The following is a 27,758-nucleotide window of genomic DNA, read 5'->3' as shown; positions in this document are numbered from 1 at the left end:
TCACTTCACTCTGGCTGCACTTCTTCTGACATCTTCTGATTTCAGCCCACTCCTTCTTTCAGCCTCCTATATGCTTTCTCTCTTCCATACCTCATTCTCTCCCCCAACTTTTTCTTTCTTTCTCCCTGCCTCCTGTTCTTTCTTTCTCTCTCTCTCTCTCTCCATGCCCACTTTCTTTCTGTCTCCCTGCTTGCCCCCTTTGTTTCTTTCTCCCTGCCCTCCCCCAAGCCACTAGGTTTGCCTTCGCCACCGGGGAACAGGCCTCCAAGCCACCGCCCCCCAAGCTCTGCATGCAGAAGCCTTGCACTGACCAGCATTCTGCTCCCCTTCAATTCTGATGTCGGAGAGGAAGTTCCGGGCCAGCCAGGCAGCGATTGGCTGGCCCAGAAATTCCTCTCCGATGTAAGAATTGATGTCGGGGAGAGGAATGCTGGTCAGCGTTAGGCTTCTGCAGGCCCAAATCTCTGGATCCCCAGGGCCGAGGAAAAGAAAAGAAAAAAAGCCAGTCTTTCATGAGAGCCGTTCCAGTCTCTTTTTAGCACGACACTCAACTTCCCATTTTCAGGCTCAAGACGTCAGAGCAGCAGCAGCAACTCCGGCATTTTTGGGCAGAGCACCTCCTGCTCCCGACCGCCTTTCTCCAGTCTGGCTTGTCAATTCCGCCAGGGGCAGCCGGCGCTCAGCTCTCAAGGGTCGTGACTTCCCTAGACCTCCCTCCCGCCTTCTCCCGAAGGAAGTGACTTCATCCCCCAGTCGGAAGACGGGTTCTGGCAGTCTGGCAGGAAGGGCGCAGCAAGAATGAGTGTGCGTAGGGAACCTTGGGGAGATTCCGGTGGGGAACCTTGGGGAGAGGAAGACTGATCGGCCGGCCGATTGGAACGGCAACACGAGATCGACTGGCGTTGCCTTCCCGATCGACCGGTCGATCGCGATCGACGTGTTGGGCACCCCTGCTTTAGATGATATCTTCGGACCATGGTCTGTTTATCTCTTCATGGTATCTGGCTGGGTGGGCCCTGATGCCAGACCGCAGCATCAGGACCTGTTATTTTCTCTCAAGTTTCACTGACACAGTAGTTAACTTTGCTTAAAAACTGGGTATTTCTTCATTCTTGCATGTCTTCTGGTAAATTGTGTGCAATATCTTTTTACAGTTAATCTACTGTTTCCATCAGCTACAGAGATAAGATACTAGTTGCAGGGGGAGAGAAAGGTTTTTGTAGAGAGAACAGTTTCTGTGAGCTTATGGTTTTTCCTTATCCCACTTCACCTGGTTTAATAATGTCAGGACTTACAGGGATTCTTCCAGAGGGATTCTTCCAGAGTTTCCATGCTTTACCTTCTTGCCATCTCCCTCCTTCTCTCAAAAAGCATTGCCAGAGGTTGTGGTAAGAGCGGATAGCATAGCTAGTTTTAAGAAAGGTTTGGATATTTTCCTGGAGGAAAAGTCCATAGTCCGTTATTGAGAAAGACATGGGGAAAGCCACTGCTTGCCCTGGATCAGTAGCATGGAATGTTGCTACTTACTCCCTGGGTTTTGGTCAGGTACTAGGAACCTGGATTGGACACCGTAGCTTGATGGACCATTGGTCTGACCCAGTAAGGCTATTCTTATGTTCTTTTTTTATATATAGTATACATTTACAAGAAAAAAATAAATATATTTCTTGTAAAATATTACTAGTAAAAAAATATATATATATTTCTAAAATCCATATCAAGGAGAGATCTCCAAGAATTAACTAATGGTAAATAATTTCTAATAGAAATCAAATTAGCATCCTAACTACAAACTTTGAGATCCACAATTTCCGTTTTTACCTTACTGATTTTAAATTACCCTATCTTTCACAGCTGAAGTGCTAACTGACCGAAGCGATTTCACTTGATTTTGCATCTTCTCATTAGTTGATTTAATTTTTGTAATATCTTGCAATACAAGGATAGTGGTCACAGTGACTAAAGGCCCTATGGACAAACATCTGACTGGAATTACTCAAACAGTGAGTACTTTTTCACTTTCTTTCTTCGGATGGGTTCTCTCTAAGTCCTAACACTAGACTCCCTCCACCCCTGCCAGCAGATGTAAATATTCAGGTGGAGTCCATACCTAATGGGTTGCAGTGCAAAACTCTGTGGAAGTTTCTCAAGGGATTGATAACTTTGCTAAATTGCAACCAGTCCGTTTTGATATAGCTGAGATCGTTTCCACTCAAGATGTTCCTAAGTGTGATATTTCTTTAAAAGACATTTGGCGAGTGGTCACCTGTCATTGTGCTTAAAGGGAAGTAGCACAGTCATTGTGCTTTAGAAGAAATTAAGGCCTTGATTCTGTGAATGACGCCTTAAATTAGGCAGCCATAGGTGCTCTATCGCCTCCCAACTTAACCAATCAAAATACCAATATAAAAAAAAACCTGAGGCACCTAAGGACACTGTAGGCATGATTTATGCCAGAAGTGACCTTAGGCGTACCTCCATAGCCATGAGATAGGTGCCCAAAATGTAGGCCTTTAAAACCTTGGCCTACATTTAGGGCGCCTCTTTTTAAAAGTAGCCACAATTCTATAAACAGCACCATTGCGCGACTGACACACAATCGGTGACCTTTTCTGAGGTGGCCACCGATAAAGCACAGTTACTTACCGTAACAGGTATTATCCAGGGACAGCAGGCAGCTATTCTCACATGTGGGTGATGTCATCCATGGAGCCCGGAGTCGGACAGCCTCGCAAGCAAATTTGCTTGAAGAAACTCAGAAGTTTTGAGTCTGCCGCACCACGCATGCACGAGTGCCTTCCCGCCCAGCACAGGGCACATCTCCTCAGTTCAGATAGCTAGCAGAGATGCCAACCAGGGGAGGTGGGTGGGTTGTGAGAATAGCTGCCTGCTATCCCTAGATAACACCTGTTCTTATGTTCTAAGTAACTATGCCTTATCGCAGGATAAGCAGGCAGAATATTCTCACATGTGGGTGATCTCCAAGCTAACCAGAATGGGATGGTGGGAGTGTTGGCAATTCAGGAGAATAAATTTTGTAACACTGCCTGGCCAAAGTGAGAGGTGAAAGTATGAACCGAGGACCAGGTGGCAGCTTTGCAAATTTCCTCAATAGGAGTGGATCTGAGGAAAGCCACTGAAGCCGCCATGGCTCTGACTTTGTGGGCTGTGACTCGACTCTGTAGATGCAGTCCAGCCTGAGCATAGCAGAAAGGGATACAAGCAGCCATCCAGTTGGAGATGGTTCGCTTAGAAATCGGATGTCCCAACTTGTTCGGATCGAAGGAGACAAAAAGTTGAGGAGCAGATCTGTGTGACTTGGTGTGTTCTAAGTAGAAGGCCAAAGCACGCTTACAGTCCAGAGTATGAAGAGCTGATTCTCCAGGATGAGAATGAGGCCTTGGAAAAAACACTGGAAGTACAATGGATTGATTGAGATGAAAATCTGAAACCACTTTAGGTAAGAATTTAGGATGAGTACGGAGAACCACTTTGTCATGATGAACAACTGTGAAAGGTGGATCAGCAACTAAAGCTTGCAGCTCAATGACTCTTCGAGCAGATGTGAGGGCAATGAGAAACACCACTTTCCAAGTGAGATATTTCAGATGAGCTGTATCCATTGGTTCAAAAGGAGGCTTCATCAATTGAGCAAGAACAATATTGAGATCCCAAATCACTGGAGGTGGTTTGAGAGGAGGTTTGACAGTGAAAGTCCTTTCATAAATCTGTAAACCACAGGATAAGCAGAAAAGGGTTTCCCTTCGATAGGCTGATGGAAAGCAGCAATTGCACTAAGATGGACTCGAATGGATGTAGACTTGAGGTCAGAGGTAGATAAGTGCAGAAGATAATCCAAAACTGAAGACAAGGAGGTATGTTGAGGTTCCTTGTTATGAGAGATGCACCATGTAGAATATCTAGCCCATTTTTGGTGGTAGCATTGTCTAGTGGCAGGCTTTCTGGAAGCCTCTAAAATGTCCCGAACAGGTTGAGAAAACTGAAGAGGAGTTATGTTGAGAGGTATCAAACTGTCAAGTGTAGAGACTACAGGTTGGGATGAAGAAGAGATCCTTGACTCTGTGTAAGCAGAGATGGAAAAACTGGTAGAAGGTATGGCTCCCTGCTGCTGAGCTAGACTTGTCTGCTGCATTTGACACTATTGATCACGAATTACTTCTTAATAGATTATAGGCCATTGGAATCTGTGATCAAATATTCGATTGGTTTAAATCGTTTTTGTCTAATCGTTCATCGACAGTTACCTTTAACAATTCTATTTCCAAGCCTTATACTCTTAACTATGGCATCCCACAAGGATCTATTTTGTCACCATTGCTGTTCAACATTTTTTTATCCCCTCTGCTGACTTTATGTCAGTCCATAGGATTTACCACTTTTAGTTACGCAGACGACATACAACTCACCCACCCACTTGATCCAGAAAATAAAGAAGAATTACAGCAGAATAATCTTAAATTAGAAAAAGGTAAACAATGGCTTACCTCCCATATGCTAGCCCTAAATATACAAAAGACTAAGGCTCTATTATTTACATGAAAACAAGGAATCAATTTGTGTGCTCCTTTTATTCTCAATATCCTTATTGAGCTTGTATCATCTTTAAAAATACAGTGGTGCCTCGCACAGCGAACGCCTCGCACAGCGAACGCTGCGCACAACGAACTTTATGTCTTGATTCGTACAACGGACTTCGTTTCACACAACGAAGTCCGGGGTTCCTGCGGGGTTGGATCGCAGCGGGGTTGGTCGAGCCGCGAGGGTAGTCTCCTTCTCCTTACCTGCCCTGTCGCAGCACACAGCCGAACGGAAATCTTCCCGATGTCAGCGCTGACGTCGGAGGGAGGGCTTAAGCAAAGCCCTCCCTTCCTCCGACGTCAGCGCTGACATCAGGAAGACTTCCGGTCGGCTGTGTGCGGCTGCGGCAGGGCAGGTAGGAAGAAGGCAATGGCGAACGAAAGAGGGGGGAGGGGGCGGTCCGCCCCGAAGAATGTGCACAGCTGGTCAGGTCCCCCGATCGACCGACAACAGGCCCGGCCGACAAACCTCCCTGCCCTGTAGCCGCGAATCTAAATTACCTCTTACAGCAGCTTCAATAATCCAGCTGCTGTAAGAAGGTAATTTAGATTCGCGGCTACAGGACAGGGAGATTTGTCCGACCGGGCCTGTTCTGTTGTCGGTCGGGTGCAAAAGCGCCACAAAGGTGGAGGCAGGGAGGGAGGAAAGGTGGAGTGGAGAAGAAAAGACGCTTAAGGGGGGAGAAGGCCGCTGAAAGCACATGTTGGAGCAGGGGATGAGAGGGAGGGAGAGAAGGGGAAATATTGGACAAGGGCAGAAGGGATGCTAAATCATAGGGTGACAGGCAGAGAGAACAACAGGAAAAAGAGTGGAAGCAATCTTGAACCCTGAGGGTGAGGGCAGAGAGAGGTGGTGAGATGATTGATCATGGGGAGAGGGACAAAAGGGAATAGAGATGGGATAGGAAGATAGTGGAAGTAAAAGGACAGGGAGATGTATGTTTTTAGATGTATCTAAATAAAAATAATAACAAAAAATTTATCTTTTTTATGTCATCTTAGCATATTTTATGCTGCAGAACGAATTATTTTTTTTTACATGTATTCCTATGGGAAAACGCGTTTCACATAACGAACGTTTCACATAACAAACTTGCTCCTGGAACCAATTAAGTTCGTTGTGTGAGGCACCACTGTACTTGGTGTCATTATTGACAACAAACTTTCCTATCATGATCATATAAATAATACTGTTAAATCATGTTTCTTTAGACTTCGTTTAATTCGATCAATCTCTAAGTTTCTAGAGCCAAAATCTTTAAACATTTTACTTCATTCATTAATCATTACTAAACTTGACTACTGCAATTCCCTATTTTTAAATATTACACAAAAAGAAAAGAAACACTTACAAATTATCCAAAATACCGCAGTTAAACTCATCTACAAGGTTAAAAAATATGATCATGTTACTCCTTTACTGATTAAATCACACTGGCTTCCCATTAATCATCGCATTACTTATAAAATTTTACTATTAACATTCAAAACTCTCGATACCAACGAACCTCAATTCATTAGTAAAATACTTATTCCATATAGTACCTCACGTTCTCTTCGGTCAACTAACCAAAAACTTCTAGTAATTCCCTCCTTGAAAATTATTGGAACCCATCGTCAGGATATGTTTTCAGTAACAGCGCCACAACTAAGGGGAGATCCTGCCAATATTTACTAAGGGGAGATCCTGCCAATCCAACCTGATCAGCTTCTTTGACTGGGTGACGAAGAAGCTGGATGTTAGGGAGTCCCTGCACATCGTATACCTGGACTTCAGTAAAGCATTCGATAGCATACCATATCGCAGGTTGCTGAGCAAGATGAGTTCTATAGGATTGGGCGACACATTGACGAAATGGGTTGGGAACTGGCTTGGAGGTAGGCTTCAGAGGGTAGTGGTGAACGGCACCCCCTCCGAAATGACAGAGGTAATCAGTGGAGTGCCGTAGGGCTCGGTCCTGGGCCCAATCCTATTCAACATCTTTATAAGAGACTTGGCAGAAGGGCTGCGAGCCAAAATAACATTATTCGCCGATGACGCCAAACTAAGCAATGTAGTGGGCAAAAGCACAACAGACATAAATTCAATGTCCGACAACATGATGCACAACCTACTCCTACTGGAGCGCTGGTCTAGGTCCTGGCAACTCAGCTTCAATGCCAAAAAATGCAAAGACATGCACCTGGGCAGCCAAAATCCATGCAAGACTTACACCCTTAATGGCGAGATCCTAACAAGAACTGAAGCAGAACGAGACTTAGGGGTGATCGTCAGTCAGAACATGAAGACTGCCAATCAAGTGGAGCAAGCTTCATCCAAGGCAAGGCAAATCATAGGTTGCATACGCAGGAGTTTCATCAGCCGTAAGCCTGAAGTCATTATGCCATAGAAACATAGAAACATAGAAACATGACGGCAGAAAAGGGCTATAGCCCATCAAGTCTGCCCACTCTACTGACCCACCCCATTAAGTCTGAGTACTAATGACCTAGTTCCTTAACTCGACTCTCGTAAGGATCCTACTAGGGCATCCCATTTATTCTTAAAGTCAATAACGCTGGTGGCCTTGATCACCTGCTCTGGAAGCTTGTTCCAGTGATCTACAACCCTTTCTGTGAAGAAATACTTCCTTATGTCACTATTGAATTTCCCTCCTCTGAGTTTGAACGGATGCCCCCTTGTGACCGAGGGTCCCTTGAGAAAGAAGATGTCTTCTTCCACTTCGACACGTCCCATGATGTATTTAAATGTCTCAATCATGTCCCCCCTCTCCCTGCGCTCCTCTAGAGTGTAGAGCTGCAATTTGTTTAGTCTTTCTTCGTACGAGAGACCCTTGAGCCCCGAGAAAATCCTAGTGGCCATCCGCTGAACCGACTCAACTCTAAGCACGTCTTTACGGTAATGTGGCCTCCAGAATTGTACACAGTACTCCAGATGAGGTCTCACCATGGTTCTGTACAGTGGCATTATGACTTCAGATTTGCGGCTAACGAAGCTTCTGTTGATACATCCCATAAGTTGCCTTGCTTTGGATGAGGCCTTCTCTACTTGTTTGGTGGCCTTCATGTCTGCACTGATGATTACTCCCAAGTCCCTTTCTTCTGAAGTCCTAGCTAGTGTTTCTCCATTTAAGGTGTAAGGTTTGCATGGATTTCTGCTACCGAGATGCATAACCTTACATTTCTTAGCGTTGAAGCCCAGCTGCCATGTCGAGGACCAGTTTTCCAACGTAAGCAGATCCTGCGTCATACTATCCTGCAGATTGCTTTCACTTACTATATTACATAGTTTGGCGTCATCAGCGAATAGAGTTACTTTACCCTGAAGCCCTTGGGTCAAGTCCCTTATGAATATGTTAAAAAGGAGTGGACCCAGGACCGAGCCCTGTGGCACTCCGCTGGTCACCTCCGATGTCTCAGAGAGGGTGCCGTTGACCACCACCCTCTGACGTCTTCCACTTAGCCAATCATTGACCCATGCAATTAGTGTCTCACCTAACCCCATCGATTTCATCTTGTTTAATAGTCTACGGTGTGGGACGCTGTCGAAAGCCTTACTGAAATCCAAGTACACTATGTCTAGAGACTCTCCCGAGTCTAGCTTTCCTGTTACCCAATCAAAGAAGCTGATAAGATTGGATTGGCATGACCTACCCTTAGTGAATCCATGTTGACTAGGATCCCTTAGATTCCCCTCATCCAAAATCGTATCTAATTTGCATTTAAGTAATGTTTCCATGAGTTTACACACTATTGATGTGAGACTCACTGGTCTGTAATTCGCAGCCTCCGCTCTGCAACCCTTTTTGTGCAGAGGAACGACGTTAGCTGTCTTCCAGTCCAGGGGGACTCTTCCCATACTTAGGGAGAGATTGAAGAGCATGGTTAACGGTTCCGCCAGGACATCGCACAGCTCCCTGAGCACTCGTGCCATTGTATAGATCCATGGTGAGGCCTCACCTGGAATACTGTGTGCAATTCTGGAGGCCGCATTACCGTAAGGATGTGCTGAGACTGGAGTTGGTCCAGAGAATGGCCACCCGGATGGTCTCGGGACTCAAGGATCTCCCGTACGAGGAACGGCTGGATAAGTTGCACCTGTACTCACTCGAGGAACGCAGAGAGAGTGGTGACATGATCGAGACACTCAAGTATCTCACAGGCCGCATCGAGGTGGAAGAAGATATCTTCTTTTTCAAGGGTCCCGCGGCAACAAGGGGGCATCCGTAGAAAATCAGGGGCGGGAAACTACACGGGGACACCAGGAAATTCTTTTTCACTGAAACATAGAAATATAGAAATAGACGGCAGATAAGGGCCACGGCCCATCAAGTCTGCCCACTCTAATGACCCTCCCTATCTATCTTTGCGGATAGATCCCACATGTCTATCCCATCTGGCCTTAAAATCTGGCACCCTGCTGGCCTCAATAACCTGGAGTGGAAGACTATTCCAGCGATCAACCACCCTTTCAGTGAAGAAGAACTTCCTAGTGTCACCATGCAGTTTCCCGCCCCTGATTTTCCACGGATGCCCCCTTGTTGCCGCGGGACCCTTGAAAAAGAAGATATCTTCCTCCACCTCGATGCAGCCCGTGAGATACTTGAATGTCTCGATCATATCTCCCCTCTCTCTACGTTCCTCGAGTGAGTAGAGCTGCAACTTCCCTAACCGCTCCTCGTATGGGAGCTCCTTGAGTCCCGAGACCATCCTGGTGGCCATTCTCTGGACTGATTCCAGTCTCAGCACATCCTTGCGGTAAGGCGGCCTCCAGAATTGCACACAGTACTCCAGGTGCGGTCTCACCATGGATCTATACAGTGGCATAATGACTTCCGGTTTACGGCTGACGAAACTCCTGCGTATGCAACCTATGATTTGCCTTGCTTTGGATGAAGCTTGCTCCACTTGGTTTGCAGATTTCATGTCTTCCCTGACAATCACCCCTAAGTCTCTTTCTGCTTCAGTTCTTGTCAGGATCTCGCCATTTAGGGTGTAAACCTTGCATGGATTTTGGCTCCCCAGGTGCATGACTTTGCATTTTTTGGCATTGAAACTGAGTTGCCAGGACCTAGACCAGCGCTCCAATAGAAGTAGGTCATGCATCATATCGTCTGCCATTGAATTTTGGTCTGTTGTGCTTTTGCTCACTACATTGCTTAGTTTGACATCATCGGCGAATAATGTTATTCTACCTCGGAGCCCTTCTGTCAAGTCTCTTATATAGATGTTGGACAAGATCGGGCCCAGGACGGAGCCCTGTGGCACTCCACTTATAACCTCTGACATTTCAGAGGGGGTGCCATTCACCACTATCCTCTGAAGCCTATCTCCAAGCCAGTTCCCAACCCATTTGGTCAATGTGTCACCCAATCCTAAAGAACTCATCTTGCTCAGCAACCTGCGGTGTGGTACGCTATCAAATTATTTGCTGAAATCCAGGTAGACGATGTCCAGGGACTCACCAGCATCCAGCTTCCTCGTCACCCAGTCAAAGAAGCTGATCAGGTTGGATTGGCAGGATCTCCCTTTAGTAAATCCATGTTGGCGGGGATCCTGTAGATTCTCCTCGTCCATGATCCTATCCAATTGGCATTTGATTAGGGTTTCCATTAGTTTGCTCACTATTGATGTGAGACTCACTGGTCTGTAATTTGCTATCTCCATCCTGGAGCCTTTCTTGTGGAGTGGAATGACGTTAGCCATCTTCCAGTCCATCGGGACGTTACCTGTACTAAGGGAGAGATTGAAGAGCGCGGATAGCGGTTCCACCAAGACATCACCCAACTCCCTGAGCACCCTAGGGTGTAGGTTGTCAGGCCCCATTGCCTTGTTGACCTTGATTTTTGACAGCTCGCAGTAGACGCTGCTGGGTGTAAACTTGAAATTACTAAACGGGTCAACTGATTTAACCTTTGTCTGTGGCTGAGGGCCGATTCCCGGCGCCTTGCGGGTGAAGACTGAGCAGAAGTATTTATTTAACAGTTGGGCTTTATCCAAGTCCTCCTCCACATAGTCTCCGTCTGGTTTTCTGAGACGTACTATCCCGCCCGAGTTCTTATTTCTGTCACTGATATACCTGAAGAAAGATTTATCCCCTTTCTGGATGTTCTTTGCTATAGACTCCTCTATGCGGAATTTGGCCTCCCTAACTGCTGCTTTGACGGCTCTTTTCTTGGCCAGATATTCTACTCTAGAGTCCTGTGTCCCTGATTGTTTGTAAGAGATGAATGCTTTTTTCTTCTCTTTGATGAGGTCCGAGATCTCCGTAGAGAACCACTGTGGCTTGTTGTTCCTACTCCGTTTGCTTACTGATTTAACATAGCGGTTTCTTGCTTCCTGTATGGTGGCTTTCAAAGTTGACCACATTTCTTCCACGCTGTCGGTGTCTGCTTGGCTTTGTAGTGCCTGGTGAACGAAGTCTCCCATGTCTTGGAAGTTTGTGTACTTGAATTTGAGAACCTTGGTCAGTGTGGTAGATTTCGTGAATCCTTTCCTGAGATTGAACCATATCATATTGTGGTCACTGGAGGCCAAAGTTTCACCTACCGAGACCTCTGTGATACTTTCTCCATTGGTAAGTACCAGGTCCAGAATTGCCTGATCCCTTGTTGGTTCAAATACCAGTTGCCTGAGTCTTGCTCCATTCAAAGAGTTTAATAGCTTCCTGCAGCTGCCGGAAGCAGAGGAAAGTGTGACCCAATCCACATCAGGCATGTTGAAGTCACCTACCAATACTGTGTCCCCCCAAAAGGTGATATTCTCTATATCTCCAATTAGTTCCATATCTAAGTCATCTTGATGTTTTGGGGGTCTGTACACTACGCCAAGATACAGGCATTTGTCCTTCCCTCTGGCCAAATTTATCCAAAGGGATTCCCCAGTGTACTGTACAGCTGTGATTCTGGTGACCTTAATGTTATCTTTAGTGTACAATGCTACCTCACCCCCCATTTTGCCCTCCCTGTCCCGGCGAAGCAACTTGTAACCTGGTATGACCATGTCCCACCCGTGGGAGTCTGTGAGCCAGGTCCCAGATATCTCCACCACATCCAGGTCGGCATTCCTCATTTCTGTTTCCAAGTCTAGGATCTTGTTTCCCAGACTGTGGGCGTTGACGTACATAGCCCTCCATGTTGTGTGTTTGTTGTATATCAGTGAGGACAATCCCTCTTTATCAGCTAGGACACCATTAGCATTATTCGTGTGTCTCTTACACTCCCTAGACCGAGCGCTACAGCGTGTACCTGTCCCTGACTCCCCATGACTACGGTGTGCTCCTATCCCAGACTCGGTAATGTGTGTACCCTGTGGGGGTATTCCCGTTTGGGCTACTTGAGCTCCTTTAGTGCAATTTGCAACATGTGCACTCTCGCTGGACCCAGAATTACAGTGTGTACTCCCTCTAGACCCAGAATTGCTATGTTTACTTCCCCTAGACCCAGAATTGTAGTGTGTCCCAGAAATATAGTGTTTACTTAGCTCAGTCTCTAAAGAGTATTGGTAGCTTAGCTCGTCAGGTGGGTTGTTTGTGCCCGTACCCTCCCCCAACTTACCTAGTTTAAAGCCCTGTGTAGTAGGCGGGCTAGACGGTGTCCAAGGACATTCTTCCCCCTCCTGGTCAGATGTAACCCGTCTGGTCCCAGCAGTCCTTGCAGTGCCTCTCTGTGGTGCAGGAACCCAAAGTTCATCTCCTTGAACCATCCCTGCAGCCAGTCATTCGCCCTCCGGACTCGATCCTCCCTGGCACTGTCCTTGCCCCTCACTGGGAGGATCGAGGAGAAGACCACCTGCGCATCCATCTTCCTCAGCTTCTCTCCCAGGGCTCTGAAGTCTTCGGGTATGCTCTCCGGGGTGCACCTGGCAGTGTCGTTGGTTCCGACGTGGATGAGAATCATAGGGAAGTGATCCTGGGGCTTGATGAAAGGGTGATCCTGGGGCTTGATGAAAGAGTGGTTGATCGCTGGAATAGCCTTCCACTTCAGGTTATTGAGGCCATCAGCGTGCCTGATTTTAAGGCCAAATGGGATAGACACGTGGGATCTATTCACAGAGAAAGGTAGGGGAGGGTCATTGGGGTGGGGAGACTAGATGGGCCGTAGCCCTTATCTGCCGTCTATTTCTATATTTCTATAACTCTGGAATTCTTTACCTTTACAATTAAGAGATGAAAGTAATCTAAGCCATTTTAAAAAGAACTTAAAAAGCTTTTTATTTAAGGATGCTTTTAACTTGTAAATTGCTATTCTAGACTCTCTTCCTTCTTCCTCATTTTTCTTTAACCTTCTCCCCCTTAACATTTGTCTTTATTTTACCCAGTGTATCAGTCCGTAAGTTTGCCAGTTGTATTCATTGTTTAAACTTTTTCTAAAACATATCTATTGTTTAAACTATTTCTGCTTTTTTTGTTTTCTCTTCTCTTTTTTTTTTTTTTTTTTTCGTTTTTAATACCATGTTAAATTATAAGTTACTTTTACATATTGTAACTCGCTTAGAAATAATTCTAATTAAGCAATTAATCAAATATAAATAAAACTTGAATAAAACTTGAAGGGAGAACCAGGATTGCCTGGGCCACCGAGGAGCTATTAGAATCATGGTGGTATGATCGTTCTTGTGCTTGACAAGAGTCATGAGAATGAGAGGGAATGGAGGGAACGCATACAGGAACAGATTTGTCCATTCCAGAAGGAAAGCATCTGCCTCGAGGCGATGAGGAGAGTATATCTTGGAGCAGAACTGAGGCAGTTTGTGGTTGTGGGGAGACGCAAAGAAATCTATTTGATGAGTTCCCCACTGAGAAAAAAACCTGATATAGAGGCGAGGAATTGAGTGTCCATTCATGAGGTTGCAGAAAACGACACAATTTGTCCGCCAGACAGTTTTTCTCTCCTTGAATGTAGACTGCTTTCAGGAAGGTGTTGTGATGGATTGCCCAGTCCCACACCCTTTGAGCTTCCTGACAAAGAGGGAGAGATCCTGTTCCTCCCTGCTTGTTGATGTACTATATGGCGTCCAAATAAGGACTACCTGGTCATGAAGAAGATGCTGAAAAGCTTCGAGAGCATTGAAGATTGCTCCGATGATCCATGCTGGACCAGTGGCCTGGAGTACGGAGACTGTCGAGATGAGCTTCCCCAAGCGTAGGTCGAGGAATCTGTCGCGAGAACATTCTGATGAGGGGGTGTCTGAAACAGTAAACCTCTGGAGAGATTGGAAGAGAGCATCCACCAGTAGAGAGACTGCCTCAACAAAGGAGTGACTGTAATGTGTTGAGAGAGTGAGTCACAAGCCTGCGCCCACTGAGATGTCAGGTTCCACTGAGGAATTCTGCGGTGAAGTCTGGCAAAAGGAGTCACGTGAACGGTGAAGGCCATATGACCGAGTAGTACCATCATGTGTCTCGCTAAGACTGAAGAAAGGGAAGACACTTTGCGGCAAAGCTGAAGAAGAGCATCCAGACGCTGCTGAGGAAGGAATGCTCCGAGTTGGACAGTGTCCAGAACAGCTCCGAAGAACTGTAGGTTCTGACAGGGCTGAAGGTGGAATTTGGGAAAGTTGATTTTGAATTCCAAACTTTGTAGGAACCATATAGTCCATTGGGTCGCTACAATAACCCTCTGAGATGTTAAATCTTTGATGAGCCAGTCTTCCAGGTAGGGGAACACCTGAAGACTATGGTTCCACAGAGCTGCTGCCACCACCACTAGGCACTTGGTGAACACTCATGGAGATGATGCCAGGCCGAAGGGTAGCACTCTGTACTGAAAATGCAGATTCCCACACCCGAATTCTGAGGTACTGATGGGAGGCCCAATGAATGGGGATGTGAGTGTAAGCCTCTTTCAGACCTAGAGAACACAACCAATCATTCTGATCTAGAAGGGGATAAAGGGAGGTCAGGGACAGTGTTCCCTCTAAGCGGGCGGGTGTTGTGAGCAAACTTTTTTCACCGTGAGCCAAAAATATCGGGCGCCAGCAAGTTATGAGCCAACTCGCCCGATTCTCCTCTCGCCGCCCTGCCATCTGCCGTACGCCTCTTCCGATCGTGCGCTGTGACGAGAAACGTGTGCGCTGCGATGTAATATTTTGTGCGCCAGCGCACGCCAGCGCAGCTTAGCGGGAACACTGGTTCAAATGGTTTTATTTATTTCCCCAAATTTATTTTTGTTATACGCATTGAAAATATTTGATATTGCGTTTAAATCAAAATCTCAATAAACTTGAAACGAGTGCCCGTGAGATTGTGGGAGGGTTAAATACTCAAAACTTAGAAGTTTTTGCTACGCCAGCTTTCTGGTATCTTTACATACAGTGGCGTACCTAGCATATGTAACATCCGGGGCCCATCATTTTTTGGCACCCCCCCCCATCTGTAAGAAAAACATGATTTTTAGTAACAAACCACACGTCACACATGAGTACCTAGGAAAAGGCAGCATCTTACATATTGCAGTGAGCAGTACATCAATACACCCATTGTAAAACTAAACAAGCCAGACCAGCACAGATCAATCCTACACCGTCAATCCTAACAGAAAACCATGTCTTTCGAACACACAGAACACAGAAAACACCTTCGCCTAGTAAGGAATATGTAATCACAAACTAACCCCTCCCTCTTTTACAAAACTGTAGTGTGGATTTTAGCTACGGAGGTAACAGCTCTGATGCTCATAAAATTCTGAGCATCAGAGCTGCTACCACCAAGGCTGGTGCTAAAAACGCTTCACAGTTTTGTAAAAGGGGGGATAAAATAAAAATACATAGACAAAGGTTAAATTGAACCAGCAAGAAGCTGGACTCTGCATACAATGCTTCACAGAAACAGTGACACATGTCTCCTAAAGCAATAAATAAATAGAAATTTTTTTCTACATTTGTCTTCTGTGGTTTCTCCTTTCCTCATCTTCTTGTAACTCTCTTCCTTCCATCCACTGTCTGCCGTCTCTCTTCCCCTATATGGCATCTTCTCTCCTTCTATGCCCCTTCCAGAAACTGTATGCCTCCCCCTTCCATCTCTCCTTTCACCCCATTGGTCTGGCATCTCTCTCCTCGCCTTCCCTCTCCCACACCTCTCCTCATAGTCTGGTATCTCCCCTTCCCTGATTCTCTGGCATCTCTCTCCTTTCCTTTTCTTCCATCTTTCGCTCCCCCTCCATGCTCTCACATCTCCCCCTTCCTTTTCCCTTAGACTGGCATACCTTCCTCCTACGCTCCAAGCCCTGGCATCTCCTTTAATTCCCTCCCTCATCTTCCTTCTCCCTCCAGCTGGGTACCGCAACACTCTTCCCTGCAGCTCTGCACTTCCCCACAATTGCCATGCTTCGGTTCCTCTTCTTCCTTCCTTCCTCCCCCCCCCCCCCCCCGCGGGACCCTGCGGCACCATCAACTCTTACTCCCTCTAATGTCGGCCCTGCAGCTCCAGACTTCCTCGCACCTTCTCCCCTCCCCCTTTGGATCGCTATTATTTTAAATGTTATAGCCGCGGAGCTGTATCCATCAGTGGAGATGTCTAACCTCGGCCTGCCCCGGAACTCTTACTGCAACAGTGACTTCCTGTTCCTGCCTAGACGGGCGTCTGCTGCAGTAAGAGTTCCGGGGCAGGCCGAGGTTAGACATCTCCACTGATGGATACAGCTCCGCGGCTATAACATTTAAAATAATAGCGATCCAAAGGGGGAGGGGAGAAGGTGCGAGGAAGTCTGGAGCTGCAGGGCCGACATTAGAGGGAGTAAGAGTTGATGGTGCCGCAGGGTCCCGCGGGGGGGGGGGAGGAAGGAAGGAAGAAGAGGAACCGAAGCATGGCAATTGTGGGGAAGTGCAATCCCCCCAATGCGTCCCCTTACCTTACCGACGCGTGTGTGCGCTGTGAAGAGAAACTTTGCGCTGCGATGTAATATTTTGTGCGCGAGCGCAGGCCAACGCAGCTTAGCGGGAACACTGGTCAGGGACATCATGCAAAATTTTTCTTTGACCAAAAGTTTATTGAGAGCCCTGAGATCCAGTATGGGCTGCAGATCATCTGTTTTCTTTGGAACTAGGAAGTAACGGAGTAAAAACCCCTGCTCTGCTGTTCCAAGGGAATTTCCTTGATGGCACGGAGATAAAGCAGAGCTTGAGCTTCCTGAAGAAGAAGGGCAGTCTGGGATGGATTGGAAGGATACTCTCTTGGAGGAAGCTCTGGTGGAATCTGAGTGAAATGAAGAGAGTATCCACCCATAAGTCAGATATAATGGTCTCCCACCGATGTTAAAAATGATGGAAACAACCTCCGATGGGAAGAGGACAGAGGCAGAACGATGGAGGTTATGCTCTGTTTGAGACAGTCAAAAAAGCTGAGGTTTTTGTTGCTTCTGCTGTTGTTGCGGTTTCTTGGGAGGTGCTCGAGTGTAAGGAGCTGCCCTCGGAGGATAACACCTCTGAAAGGATGGAAGAGGTCGAGAAGGCTTGGAAGGAGCTGGCTTAGGCTTTGGTCTGACGATGGAAGCAAAAGATTTTTCATGCTCAGGCAACTTCTTGGTGGCCTCTATTGATTCATCAAAGAGATCATTGCTTTCACAAGGAATATTGGCCAGACGATCCTCAAGTTGGGATCCATATCAATGGTGTGAAGCTAGGCAAGGCGGCACATCGCTACTGAGAAAACAGTGACCCTCGAAGAAAGTTCAAAGGCATCATAAGGTGTAACCTGAGTTGTGCTAAAGTAGCAATGACTTGCTGGAACTCTAAAAGCCTGTGTTGACCAAGGTCTTTAGAAAAACCAGGGAGTATATCAATAAAATACTTGAAATAAGTAGTAAAGATAAAATTATAATTTAAAACCCTGGAGGCCATCATCAAATTTTGATAAAAACGACGGCCAAACTTGTCCATGGTTCTGCCCTCTCTGCCAGAAGGTATGGTAGCATACACCCTGGAAGGATGACTCATTTCCTCTAAATACTCCTTAGTGTACTTAGAACCAGAGTCCAATTTAAGATCCAGGTCCTCAGCCATTTGAAGGAGGAAGGAGGAAAAGGACAATTGATCCGCAAGAGAGACCTTGGCCTTGAGAGAGACTCGATGACCTCGAAACGCGTGAAAACAAAGGCAAGGCCTTACTGGTGTATTGATATCCCAGCGAATAAGCAGACTGGGACGAGGCACTGGGAGAAGCGGAGCCCTCGGGTTCTTCTATTGGTGTCCTAGATCGAGGAGTTGGAGGCCTCGAAGAGCTAGAAGGCCTGGACAAGGAAGGTTTCTCTCTGGAGGAGGACCTGTGCCTCGATGAGTGCCTCGATGAGGGCCTCGACTGTTGATGAGAGTGCTGCCTGGAAGCAGGTCTCATGTGAGGTCGAGAAGACTTCGCCCTATGCCTCGAAATGGGCAATGCCTTATGTGAGGATATAGAGCTGGAAGCTGTAGATCGAAGTTCCATAGACTCTGTGATCTGGATCAAGGTATCTCGAAGCACTCCCAAAGACTCGGCTCCTTGTATGGAGTGTGTAGGATTCCAGACGAGACACTCGCAAGAGACTCGACTCCTTGCATAGAGTGTGAAGATTCCAGACCAGACACTCGCAAAGACTGGACTCTTTGCATAGAGTGTGTAGATTCAGCTCGAGGCACGGGCAAGGACTCGACCTCTTGTGAGACTGCTGAGTGCCCAGGCTGGATTGCAGGAAGCAGAGTCGAAGCAGGACTATATTTGGTCAGTAACTGAACAAATCCCCGCTCTAAAATGGTCTGGATTGTAGACTGCAATTGTGGATCCGAGTCTGAAACTGAACCACTTGCTGAGGCTAAAGGCTCCGAGGACAAGGAGGAAGAATGCTTTGACTTGGAGGAATGATGTTTAGGTAGCTTGAGGACCACCGCTGGAACTGTCTGCTGAGGTATCTGACCTGAGGGAAGCTCAAGAGAAGATTTGGCAGATTTACTCGAGGTCGAGGATGTTCCAAATGAGGAAGGTCTGATGAGAGTCAAGATTGAAGTCATGGAGGCAGGAGGACACCCCATAGCAGGCCTGACTGAATCGGAGGTTGAGGGTGTAGCAGGGGTTTCCATACCGAAAATCTTCTCCCCTTGAACTCGACAACGTTTGAGGGCTTGAGGTTGAAGGGTAGCACAGTGAATTCATGACTCCAGGCAATGGTCAGGCCCCAGACACTGAAGGCAGCAGTGTGGGTCAGTGAGGAAGATCACACGCTGGCACTGGCTACATTTCTTGAAGCCCGTGACCAGCCGGGATATAAAACAAAATATAGCCGCTGCAAAGTCGAAGCTTGCAGGCTGAGGGCATGCGGCAGGTCCCGCCAGTCACTCGACAAAAAAATTCAACTTTTTTTTTTACAATGACCGAAAAAAAAGCACAGCGACACAGTAATAAGAAAATAAAGCACGAGCCGCGGTGAGAGAAGGCACAAAGCAAACTAAATTCAATGCAGAGCGTCAAAGACAGACTTCTTGGCTCCGCGGAAAACTGAGAACTGAGGAGACGTGTCCTGTGCTGGGCGGGAAGGCACTCGCGCATGCGCAGTGCAGCAGACTCGAAACTTCCGAGTTTCTTCAAGCAAGTCTGCTTGGGAGGCTGTCCGCATCTGGGCTCCATGGAACACGTCACCCACGTGTGAGAATAGGCTGCCTACTTGTCCTGGGATAAAAGCAATGTTTGTAGAATCTGGCCCTAAATACATAGATTGAGCTGTGCTAAACTAGTGTATGCAGTAGGTCGAAGAATATTACAAAAGTACTAGGCCCAATCAGCATTTCAGCAAGTCAGTTTGTATCTGAGGACCAAATTGTTTTAGTATAATTACTAAGGCCCTGATTCTATAAATGGCACCATAAGTTAGGCAGCGATAGCCACCCTATCGCCTCTTAAACTTAACCAATCAAAAATGTTTTTTTGAAAAATAAAATAGAGGTGCCTAACAGCCACCCATGGAGGGACCTAAGGCCACTGTAGGCGTGATTTATACCCGAAATGGTCTTAGGCATCCTTAGCCGCGAGATAGGCATCCTAAATGTAGGCCTTTAAAACCCTGGCCTACATTTAAGGCACTTCTTTTTAAAATAGCTGCAATTCTATAAACCGCACCTAAGCACGATTGACAAGCGATCAGTGGCTTTTTCTTAGGCAGCCATCGATAATGGTGCCATTTATAAAATCAGGGCCTAAGTGTTAGACACGGTTCCAACAGCAACCAACAGAGTGCTCTGTTTCAACTCTTCCTCAGGGGTGATCTGCAAAGCTTTTTTCCTTCAAAAGGGGGCTGCATCTACCGTATTTTCGCGGATATAACGCGCACCATTGTAAAACGCGCACAGGGGTATAACGCGCAGAAATCACGATGATATGTACAAAAACTTTTCTATACCGCGCTCAGGCATATAACGCGCATGCTGCCCGACTCTCCTCTGGCCACCCCGACTCTCCTTTCGCTCTCCCCGACTCTCCTCTGGCCACCCCGACTCTCCTTTCGCCCTCCCCGACTCTCCTCTGGTTGCCCCGACTCACCCTGACTTTCGGTGCACTGCCCCGACTCTCCTCTGGTTGCCCCGACTCACCGTTCACCCGCCCTGACTTTCGGTGCACTGCCCCGCCTCTCCGTGCCTGTCCCCCTTGAAGTCCTGTCCCCCCTTGAAGGTCTGCCTGTCCCCCCTTGAAGGTCTGCCTGTCCCCCCTTGAAGTCCTGTCCCCCTTGAAGGTCTGCCTGTCCCCCTTGAAGATCTGCCTGTCCCCCCTTGAAGTCCTGTCCCCATCCTGAAAGCCTGATGCCCCCCCTCGACGTCCGATTCTTCTCCCCCCTCGGCAGGACCACTCGCACCCCCACCCCGAAGGACCGCCGACTCCCCGACAATATTGGGCCAGGAGGGAGCCCAAATCCTCCTGGCCACGGCGACCCCCTAACCCCACCCCGCACTACATTACGGGCAGGAGGGATCCCAGGCCCTCCTGCCCTCGACGCAAACCCCCCTCCCCCCCAGCCGACCCGCGACCCCCCTGGCCGACCCCCACGACCCCCCCACCCCCCTTCCCCGTACCTTTGGAAGTTGGCCGGACAGACGGGAGCCAAACCCGCCTGTCCGGCAGGCAGCCAACGAAGGAATGAGGCCGGATTGGCCCATCCGTCCTAAAGCTCCGCCTACTGGTGGGGCCTAAGGCGCGTGGGCCAATCAGAATAGGCCCTGGAGCCTTAGGTCCTACCTGGGGGCGCGGCCTGAGACACATGGTCGGGTTTGGCCCATGTGCCTCAGGCCGCGCCCCCAGGTGGGACCTAAGGCTCCAGGGCCTATTCTGATTGGCCCACGCGCCTTAGGCCCCACCAGTAGGCGGAGCTTTAGGACGGATGGGCCAATCCGGCCTCATTCCTTCGTTGGCTGCCTGCCGGACAGGCGGGTTTGGCTCCCGTCTGTCCGGCCAACTTCCAAAGGTACGGGGAAGGGGGGTGGGGGGGGTCGTGGGGGTCGGCCAGGGGGGTCGCGGGTCGGCTGGGGGGGCGGTCGGAGGTTCTTGGGGGGGCGGTCGTTGGAGGGAGGGGGGTTTGCGTCGAGGGCAGGAGGGCCTGGGATCCCTCCTGCCCGTAATGTAGTGCGGGGTGGGGTTAGGGGGTCGCCGTGGCCAGGAGGGTTTGGGCTCCCTTCTGGCCCAACTACACAAAGTACGGGGAAGGCGGGTGGGGGTGTCGTGGGGGTCGGCCAGGGGGGTCGCGGGTCGGCTGGGGGACGGGCGGAGGTTCTTGGGGGGGGGGCGGTCGTTGGGGGGAGGGGGTTTGCGTCGAGGGCAGGAGGGCCTGGGATCCCTCCTGCCCGTAATGTAGTGCGGGGTGGGGTTAGGGGGTCGCCGTGGCCAGGAGGGTTTGGGCTCCCTCCTGGCCCGATATTGTTGGGGAATCGGCGGTCCTTCGGGGTGAGGGTGCGAGTGGTCCTGCCGGGGGGGGGGGATGTATCGGACGTCGGGGAGTCGGCCGGGCAAGAGGGCTTGGGCTCCCTCTTGCTCCGATCGTGGATGCGGGTGCGGGTGGGAGCGCGTGCGAGCGGTCGTTCGGGGTGGGGGTGCGAGCGGTCCTGCTGGGGGGGTGAATCGGGCGTCGGGCGGGGTGGGAACTATGTTTAAAAACTTTTGTATACCGCGCTCAGGCATATAACGCGCGAGGGGTATGCGCGGTACGTAAAATCACGTATAACGCGCGCGTTATATCCGCGAAAATACGGTAGTTCTCTCTTTTTTTTAATAGGAGGAAATTTTTTTTCACTCAGAGAATAGTTAAGCTCTGGAACACATTGCAAGAGGTTGTGGTAAGAGCAGATAGAGTAGCTGGTTTTAAGAAAGATTTGGACAAGTTCCTGGAGGAAAAGTCCATAGTCTGTTATTGAGAAAGACATGGGGGAAGCTACTGCTTGCCTTGGATCGGTAACATGGAATAATGCTACTCCTTGGGTTTTGGCCAGGTGCTAGTGACCTGGATTGGCCACCGTGAGAATGGGCTACTGGGCTTGATGGACCATTGTTCTTCAACAGAGTAGAATGTTGTGTTCGTCTGATTTGTAATTAGAGGCTCCCTCTTTTAAGGTAATTAAGTTGGAAAGGTTCAGGTAATTTTGTTTTACTGTACTGGGTCTTAAGCTATGGAATTCTTTATATCCTGGAATGAGAAAATTGAACAATTTTTAATGGTTACTGCAGATGGGCAGACTGGATGGACCATTTGGCCTTTATCTGCCATCATGTTTCTGTGTTTCTAACTTTACTGTTTTTAAAAAAGAGCTCAAAACTGTTTTATTCTTGCAGTTTTATGGAGCATAAGATTAAAGTGAAGTTGGTTGTATTATGAACTCTTATCAAGATATTAGTTAGCTGATTTATGTTAGTTTTGTAACATAAGTTTGATAGACTATGAATGCTTTATCTTTGTAAACCACTTAGGGTTGTCAGATTTGGTAGTGTGTGTCACAGTGGTTAGATCTGGAAGGAAAAGACCTCTCAATACTGGGAACTATCTTGAAACTGCGGGCTTTCAAAATTTACACTGCTTAATTAATATTGCTTAGATACACCAAGAATCTCTAAAGATTTAATAAATAGCTTTGGATGGCTATCAGTTCATCAGTTATTGTTTATTGGCAGAAAGTCAAAAGTTCACCAGGGCATATCAGGCATAAAGTACCCTAGAGTGTATGCAAGGTTACCCATAAACATCATTTAGAGCCATCCTCTAGCTTAAAAAAACAAATCAATGTGTTAAAAATTCTAATAAATATAAATTCAGATGTGCAAAGATTGAAGATAATAATAATAAAGTGTCCAAAGTGTCAAGTGCAAAGTCACATCGTTCCTGAATTTCAAAAAGCACACAAAGTGCAAAATCACTAATTGATGAGCCTTGAGAAAGCAAAAAAATAAAAAACACTTTCGTCCAGTAAGCCACCAACATCCATCTAGTAAGAGGGTCTGTTGTCCGGGAGTGCCAACAGCCTCAGCACCCTGAGATTGTGGGTTCATATCCTGTGCTCCTCCTTGAGTCCCTGGGCAAGTCACTCAATCCTCCATTGTCCCAGATACATTAGATAGAGCATGAGCCCACCAGGACAGACAGTACCTGAATGTAAACCACTTAGGCTATAAGTGGTATATAAATATTAAATAAATTCTGTAAATAAAATAATTTTTGGAGAGTTATTTTGACACTGGATGGACATGCATTCTTAACCCCTATGTATAAAATTATTTCTAACAACCACTGAGTTGATAAAAACAAATAAAAAGGAAAGCAGTATTAGCTATGAACAAGTCCATACATATACAAATCAGACCGATGGATTTGAAAGAAAAACATTTCAGCTTGTTAAAATCGTTTAGCATTGTTAAGAGATCATGATGCAGCCTAGCAATGGAGAAGTACAGTTACTAATTGCATCTGAGATTGAAAGGTTATATTACCCTTCTTTTGGAAATTTCTGGTTTATTTCCACTTGATGATGACTAAGCAGCTCTGCTGTTTTTGCATTGAAAACCTGTAAAATAAAGGTAAAGTCAATTCCTTGGCACAACTATAGAATTCCAGTATAATTTGGTTTCCAGGTCTGAAATACATACATTGAAACAAAAATGGGGATTTTTTTTATTATTATTAAAGACACTAAAAAGAGGGAAACAGAATACTCTATTATTCCAATATTAAGGGTTCCTTTTACTAAGGTGCGCTAGCGTTTTTAGTGCACGCTAATCCCGCGCTATGTGCCAAAAACTAACACCAGCTCAATGGAGGCGTTAGCGTCTAGCACGCGCTAATACCGCTAGCGCAGCTTAGTAAAAGGAGCCCTAAGTGCAGAGTAAACTTCACATAGAAAATAATGGCAGATAAGGGTCAGCATAGTCTATCTGCCCAATAAGATGGCTCCTTGACATTTTACCTCTCTAAGCCAGTGTTTCTCAACTTGGTCCTGGAGTACCCCCTTGCCAGTCAGGTTTTCAAGATACCCACAATGACTATGCATGAAAGACATTTGCATATAATGGAGGCAGTGTATGCAAATCAAGTTTATGCAACTTCAATGTGGATAACTCTTCCTGGCAAGGGGGTACTCCAGGACTGAGTTGAGAAATACTGCTCTAAGCCGTTTCTTGAATGGTGGAAGTCTAAATTTTGCTTTGATTCCAGTATGTTCATCTTCCCTGCTCTAAAGACCTGTCGTTATAACATCTTTTTGGACAGGACATTAGAATATCAAGTGGGGAAGATGAATTCCTGGATGTGCCCTCTGATTACCCAATCCCATGCTTATCTTAATTTCAGGAAATTATTGAAAACTTACCTATTTGATAAGCAAAAATGTTAACTTTCTTAACAGTATATTAACGATGATCTATTTTATCTAGCAATTTGTAATTTAATTGAATTGTTTTTTTATTTATGCTATGTATTTAAAGTAGTAATGTTTTTATATTGTATTTTTTCACTGAAATGTCTCAGTTTCTCTTGCTGTGAACCGCCCAGAACTACTGGCAGGGCGGTATACAAGAAAATAAATTATTATTATTATTATTTATCCCACACCTCTTTAAATTCAATCTCCCACCTTCTTCACTGGAAGGGCTTTCACTATCCTATCTATTGAAAAGTTTTTCCTTATGTTGCTCTTAAGTTTACTTTTTTGCAGCTTCCATTTCATGTCTTCTTGATCTACAGCTTCCCTGTCTTTGAAAAGGATTTATTTGTTCTTTAACATCTTTCAGAAATGATTAGGCTGTTCCTCCTTTTTACTCGCCAGTCACCAACAAAAAGGTAGGATATTCAATTTCTGAGATCACTGAGGTCTAATGATCAACATTTATTAGTTATTCCTTCACTTAAAATTATTAATACACTACGGCACTTTATTTTTTTCTGTTACAGCTCCTCAAACATGGAACTTCCTCCCCATTTACTTAAGAGAAGAAAACAATTTAGATAAATTTAAGAGCAAACTAAAAAGCTTTCTTTTCAAGGATGCCTTTGATACTTAAAAAGCTTGACTAGGAGTTTCATTTCATTTTCATAACCTCTTTAAGGTTCATTGTTTATCCCCTCCCTATTGTTATTACCATAATTGTCTTCTTTTCTATCAGCAATTTGTATTTCTCTACCCATCCTTTCCTCTCATTTTTACATGTTTGTAATGTTAGTCTTTAACATGTTACATATGTTTAGTTTTTGCTGTTTTGTTGGCCCCTTAATTTTATGCAATTTTAATGATATGTTCATCGCTTAGAAATTTGAGTAAGCGATTAATCAAATATACAATAAACTTGAAAATTGAATGCCTTCTGAAAATCCAGGTATGCAATGTCGACCGGGTCACCCTTGTCTATCTGCCTGTTTACTCCCTCAAAGAAGTGCAGCAAGTTCGTCAAGCAAGATCTTTCTTTGCTGAAGCCGTGCTGACTGTTCCTCATCAGATCATATCCGTCAAGGTGATCAATGATGTGGTCCTTTATGGCGCCTCTACCATCTTTCCCCATACCGAGGTCAGACTCACCGGTCTGTAGTTTCCTGGATCTCCCCTCGAACCTTTTTTTAAAGATCGGCGTAACATTTACCATTTTCTAGTCTTCCGGAATCCTTCCCGATTTGATCGACAGATTGGCAATTAGCTGAAGCAATTCAGCTATAGCTCCTTTCAGTTCCTTGATTACCTTCGGATGGATGCCATCCGGTCCCGGGGATTTATCGTTTTTAAGCCTATCAATCTGCCTGCATACCTCTTCTAGACTGACCATCAACCCTATCAGTTTCCCGTCTTCGTTTCCTGCATATAGCCTGTCAGCTTCCGGTATGTTGCGTATATCCTCTTCGGTAAGTATAGACGCAAAAAATGTGTTCAGTTTGTCGGCGATGGCTTTGTCCTCCTTTAGCACTCCCTTTATTCCATGGTCATCCAACGGCCCCACCGCTTCCTTCGCAGGTCATTTCCCCTTAATATATTGAAAGAACAGTTTGAAGTTTTTTGCCTCCTTGGCTATTTTTTCCTTGTAGTCTCTTTTGGCCCCTCTTACCGCCTTATGGCACATGTTTTGATGTTGTTTGTGCTTTTTCCAGTTTTCATCTGTTTTTGACCTTTTCCATTCCTTAAACAAAGACTTCTTGTCTCTGATCGCTTCCTTCACCATTACAGTGAGCCACGCCGGTTCCTTGTTCTTTTTCCTCTTGGATCCCTTGTTGATACGTGGTATAAATAGATTTTGCGCCTCGGTGACAGTGTCCTTAAAAAGGGACCATGCTTGCTCTAGCATTTTTACAGTGCTTATCCTCTTCTTAATCTTCTTCCCTACCATGAGTCTCATCAGTTCATAATTTCCTTTTTGGAAGTTCAGTGCCATGCCATGGCCGTTGTTCTAGATCGATGTTTTGTCCCTGTGTCCAAGTCTAAGTGGATCATATTGTGATCACTGCTTCCCAGCATCCCTTCTACTTCAACACCTTGCGCCTGTCCTCATAATCCATTTAGAATTAAGTCCAGAATTGCATTTCCTCTCGTATTTTTCTTGACAAGTTGTTCCAGGAAGCAATCGCCTACAGCATCCAGGAACTTGGTCTCCCTACCACAGTCGGAGGTGCCTAGGTTTCAGTCTATCCCTGGATAACTGAAGTCACCCACGATAACTGCATTGCCTCCCTTGTAGTTGCGTTTAATCTCATCCGTCATTTCTCCATCAATTTCTTTGGACTGCCCTGGGGGTCGGTAGTAGATGCCGATCTTCATTTCTGTTTCATTTGTTCCCAGAATTTTGACCCTAGAGACTAACTTATTTTTCGTTTCCAGCGTGTTCTCTCCGGTAGACTCAATTCCCTCTTTGACGTATAGGGCAATACCCCCACTTTTTTGACCCACTCTGTTTCTGCGGTATAGCTTGTATCCTGGTAGAACAGTGTCCCAGACGTTTTCCTTGTTCCACCATGTTTTCGTAATGCCGGTGTCAAGGTTATCTTTTTGTGCTATAGCTTCCAATTCCCCCATCTTATTCCTTAGGCTCCTTGTGTTCGCGTACATACACTTGAGTTTGCGGCCTGTTACTTTTTTAACAAGACTAAGAATGTTATAATGCCCATGTATCACTCCTCATGTGCAACCTCATCTGGGAGTATTGTATTCAATTCTGCTCTCCTTAACTCAAGAAAGATATAGTGGCGCAGGAAAAGGTCCAAAACAAGACTCCTTTGGCTTGGTCCAAAACTTAAACAACTACCCTCCTCCTTCTCTCTGCCCTCTGGCTCCACTCTGCAGCTTGAATTCTCAAGCAATGTTCTGGGCATCATTATTGATTCTACTCTGTCCTTCAATGACCACCTCAATTCTTTGGTAAAAAAATGCTTTTTCAGCCTTCACATGCTGAGGAAAGTTAGATCCTATTTCCATCAAAATCACTTTACCGTCCTGGTCCAATCCATCATCCTTTCCAGATTGGACTATTGCAACTCCATATATCTAAGCCTAACTAAGAAAAACCTTCATAGGCTCCAGCGGATTCAGAATGCCGCGGCCAAGCTGATTTTCGCAAAAAGTAAATTTGACCATGTTTCTCCGCTTCTATCCAAGCTCCACTGGCTACCGATAATCGCCAGGGTCCATTTCAAATGCGCCTGCCTAGCTTTCAAAATCCTACATGGGATCCTCCCTCCATGTATCCCTCTCTCT

The 27,758-nt window shown here is 46.4% G+C and overlaps 1 protein-coding gene across 6 annotated transcripts in view; it reads right to left on the bottom strand.

The window, feature by feature from the left end:
• The window catches only part of GK (glycerol kinase), a 445,878-nt gene that overhangs the window by 391,151 nt on the left and 26,969 nt on the right, over positions 1 to 27,758 (bottom strand). For all 6 annotated transcript variants that reach the window (XM_033948781.1, XM_033948778.1, XM_033948783.1 and 3 more), the window contains exon 2: positions 23,524 to 23,597. In XM_033948781.1, coding sequence (XP_033804672.1) covers positions 23,524 to 23,597 — 74 coding nt within the window. The remainder of the gene's footprint in view (positions 1 to 23,523; positions 23,598 to 27,758) is intronic.

Source organism: Geotrypetes seraphini, chromosome 6 (assembly GCF_902459505.1).
Source record: "Geotrypetes seraphini chromosome 6, aGeoSer1.1, whole genome shotgun sequence".
NCBI lineage: Eukaryota > Metazoa > Chordata > Amphibia > Gymnophiona > Dermophiidae > Geotrypetes > Geotrypetes seraphini.
Note: the sequence above shows the minus strand (reverse complement) of the source record. Positions and strands in the feature narration are given on the sequence as shown.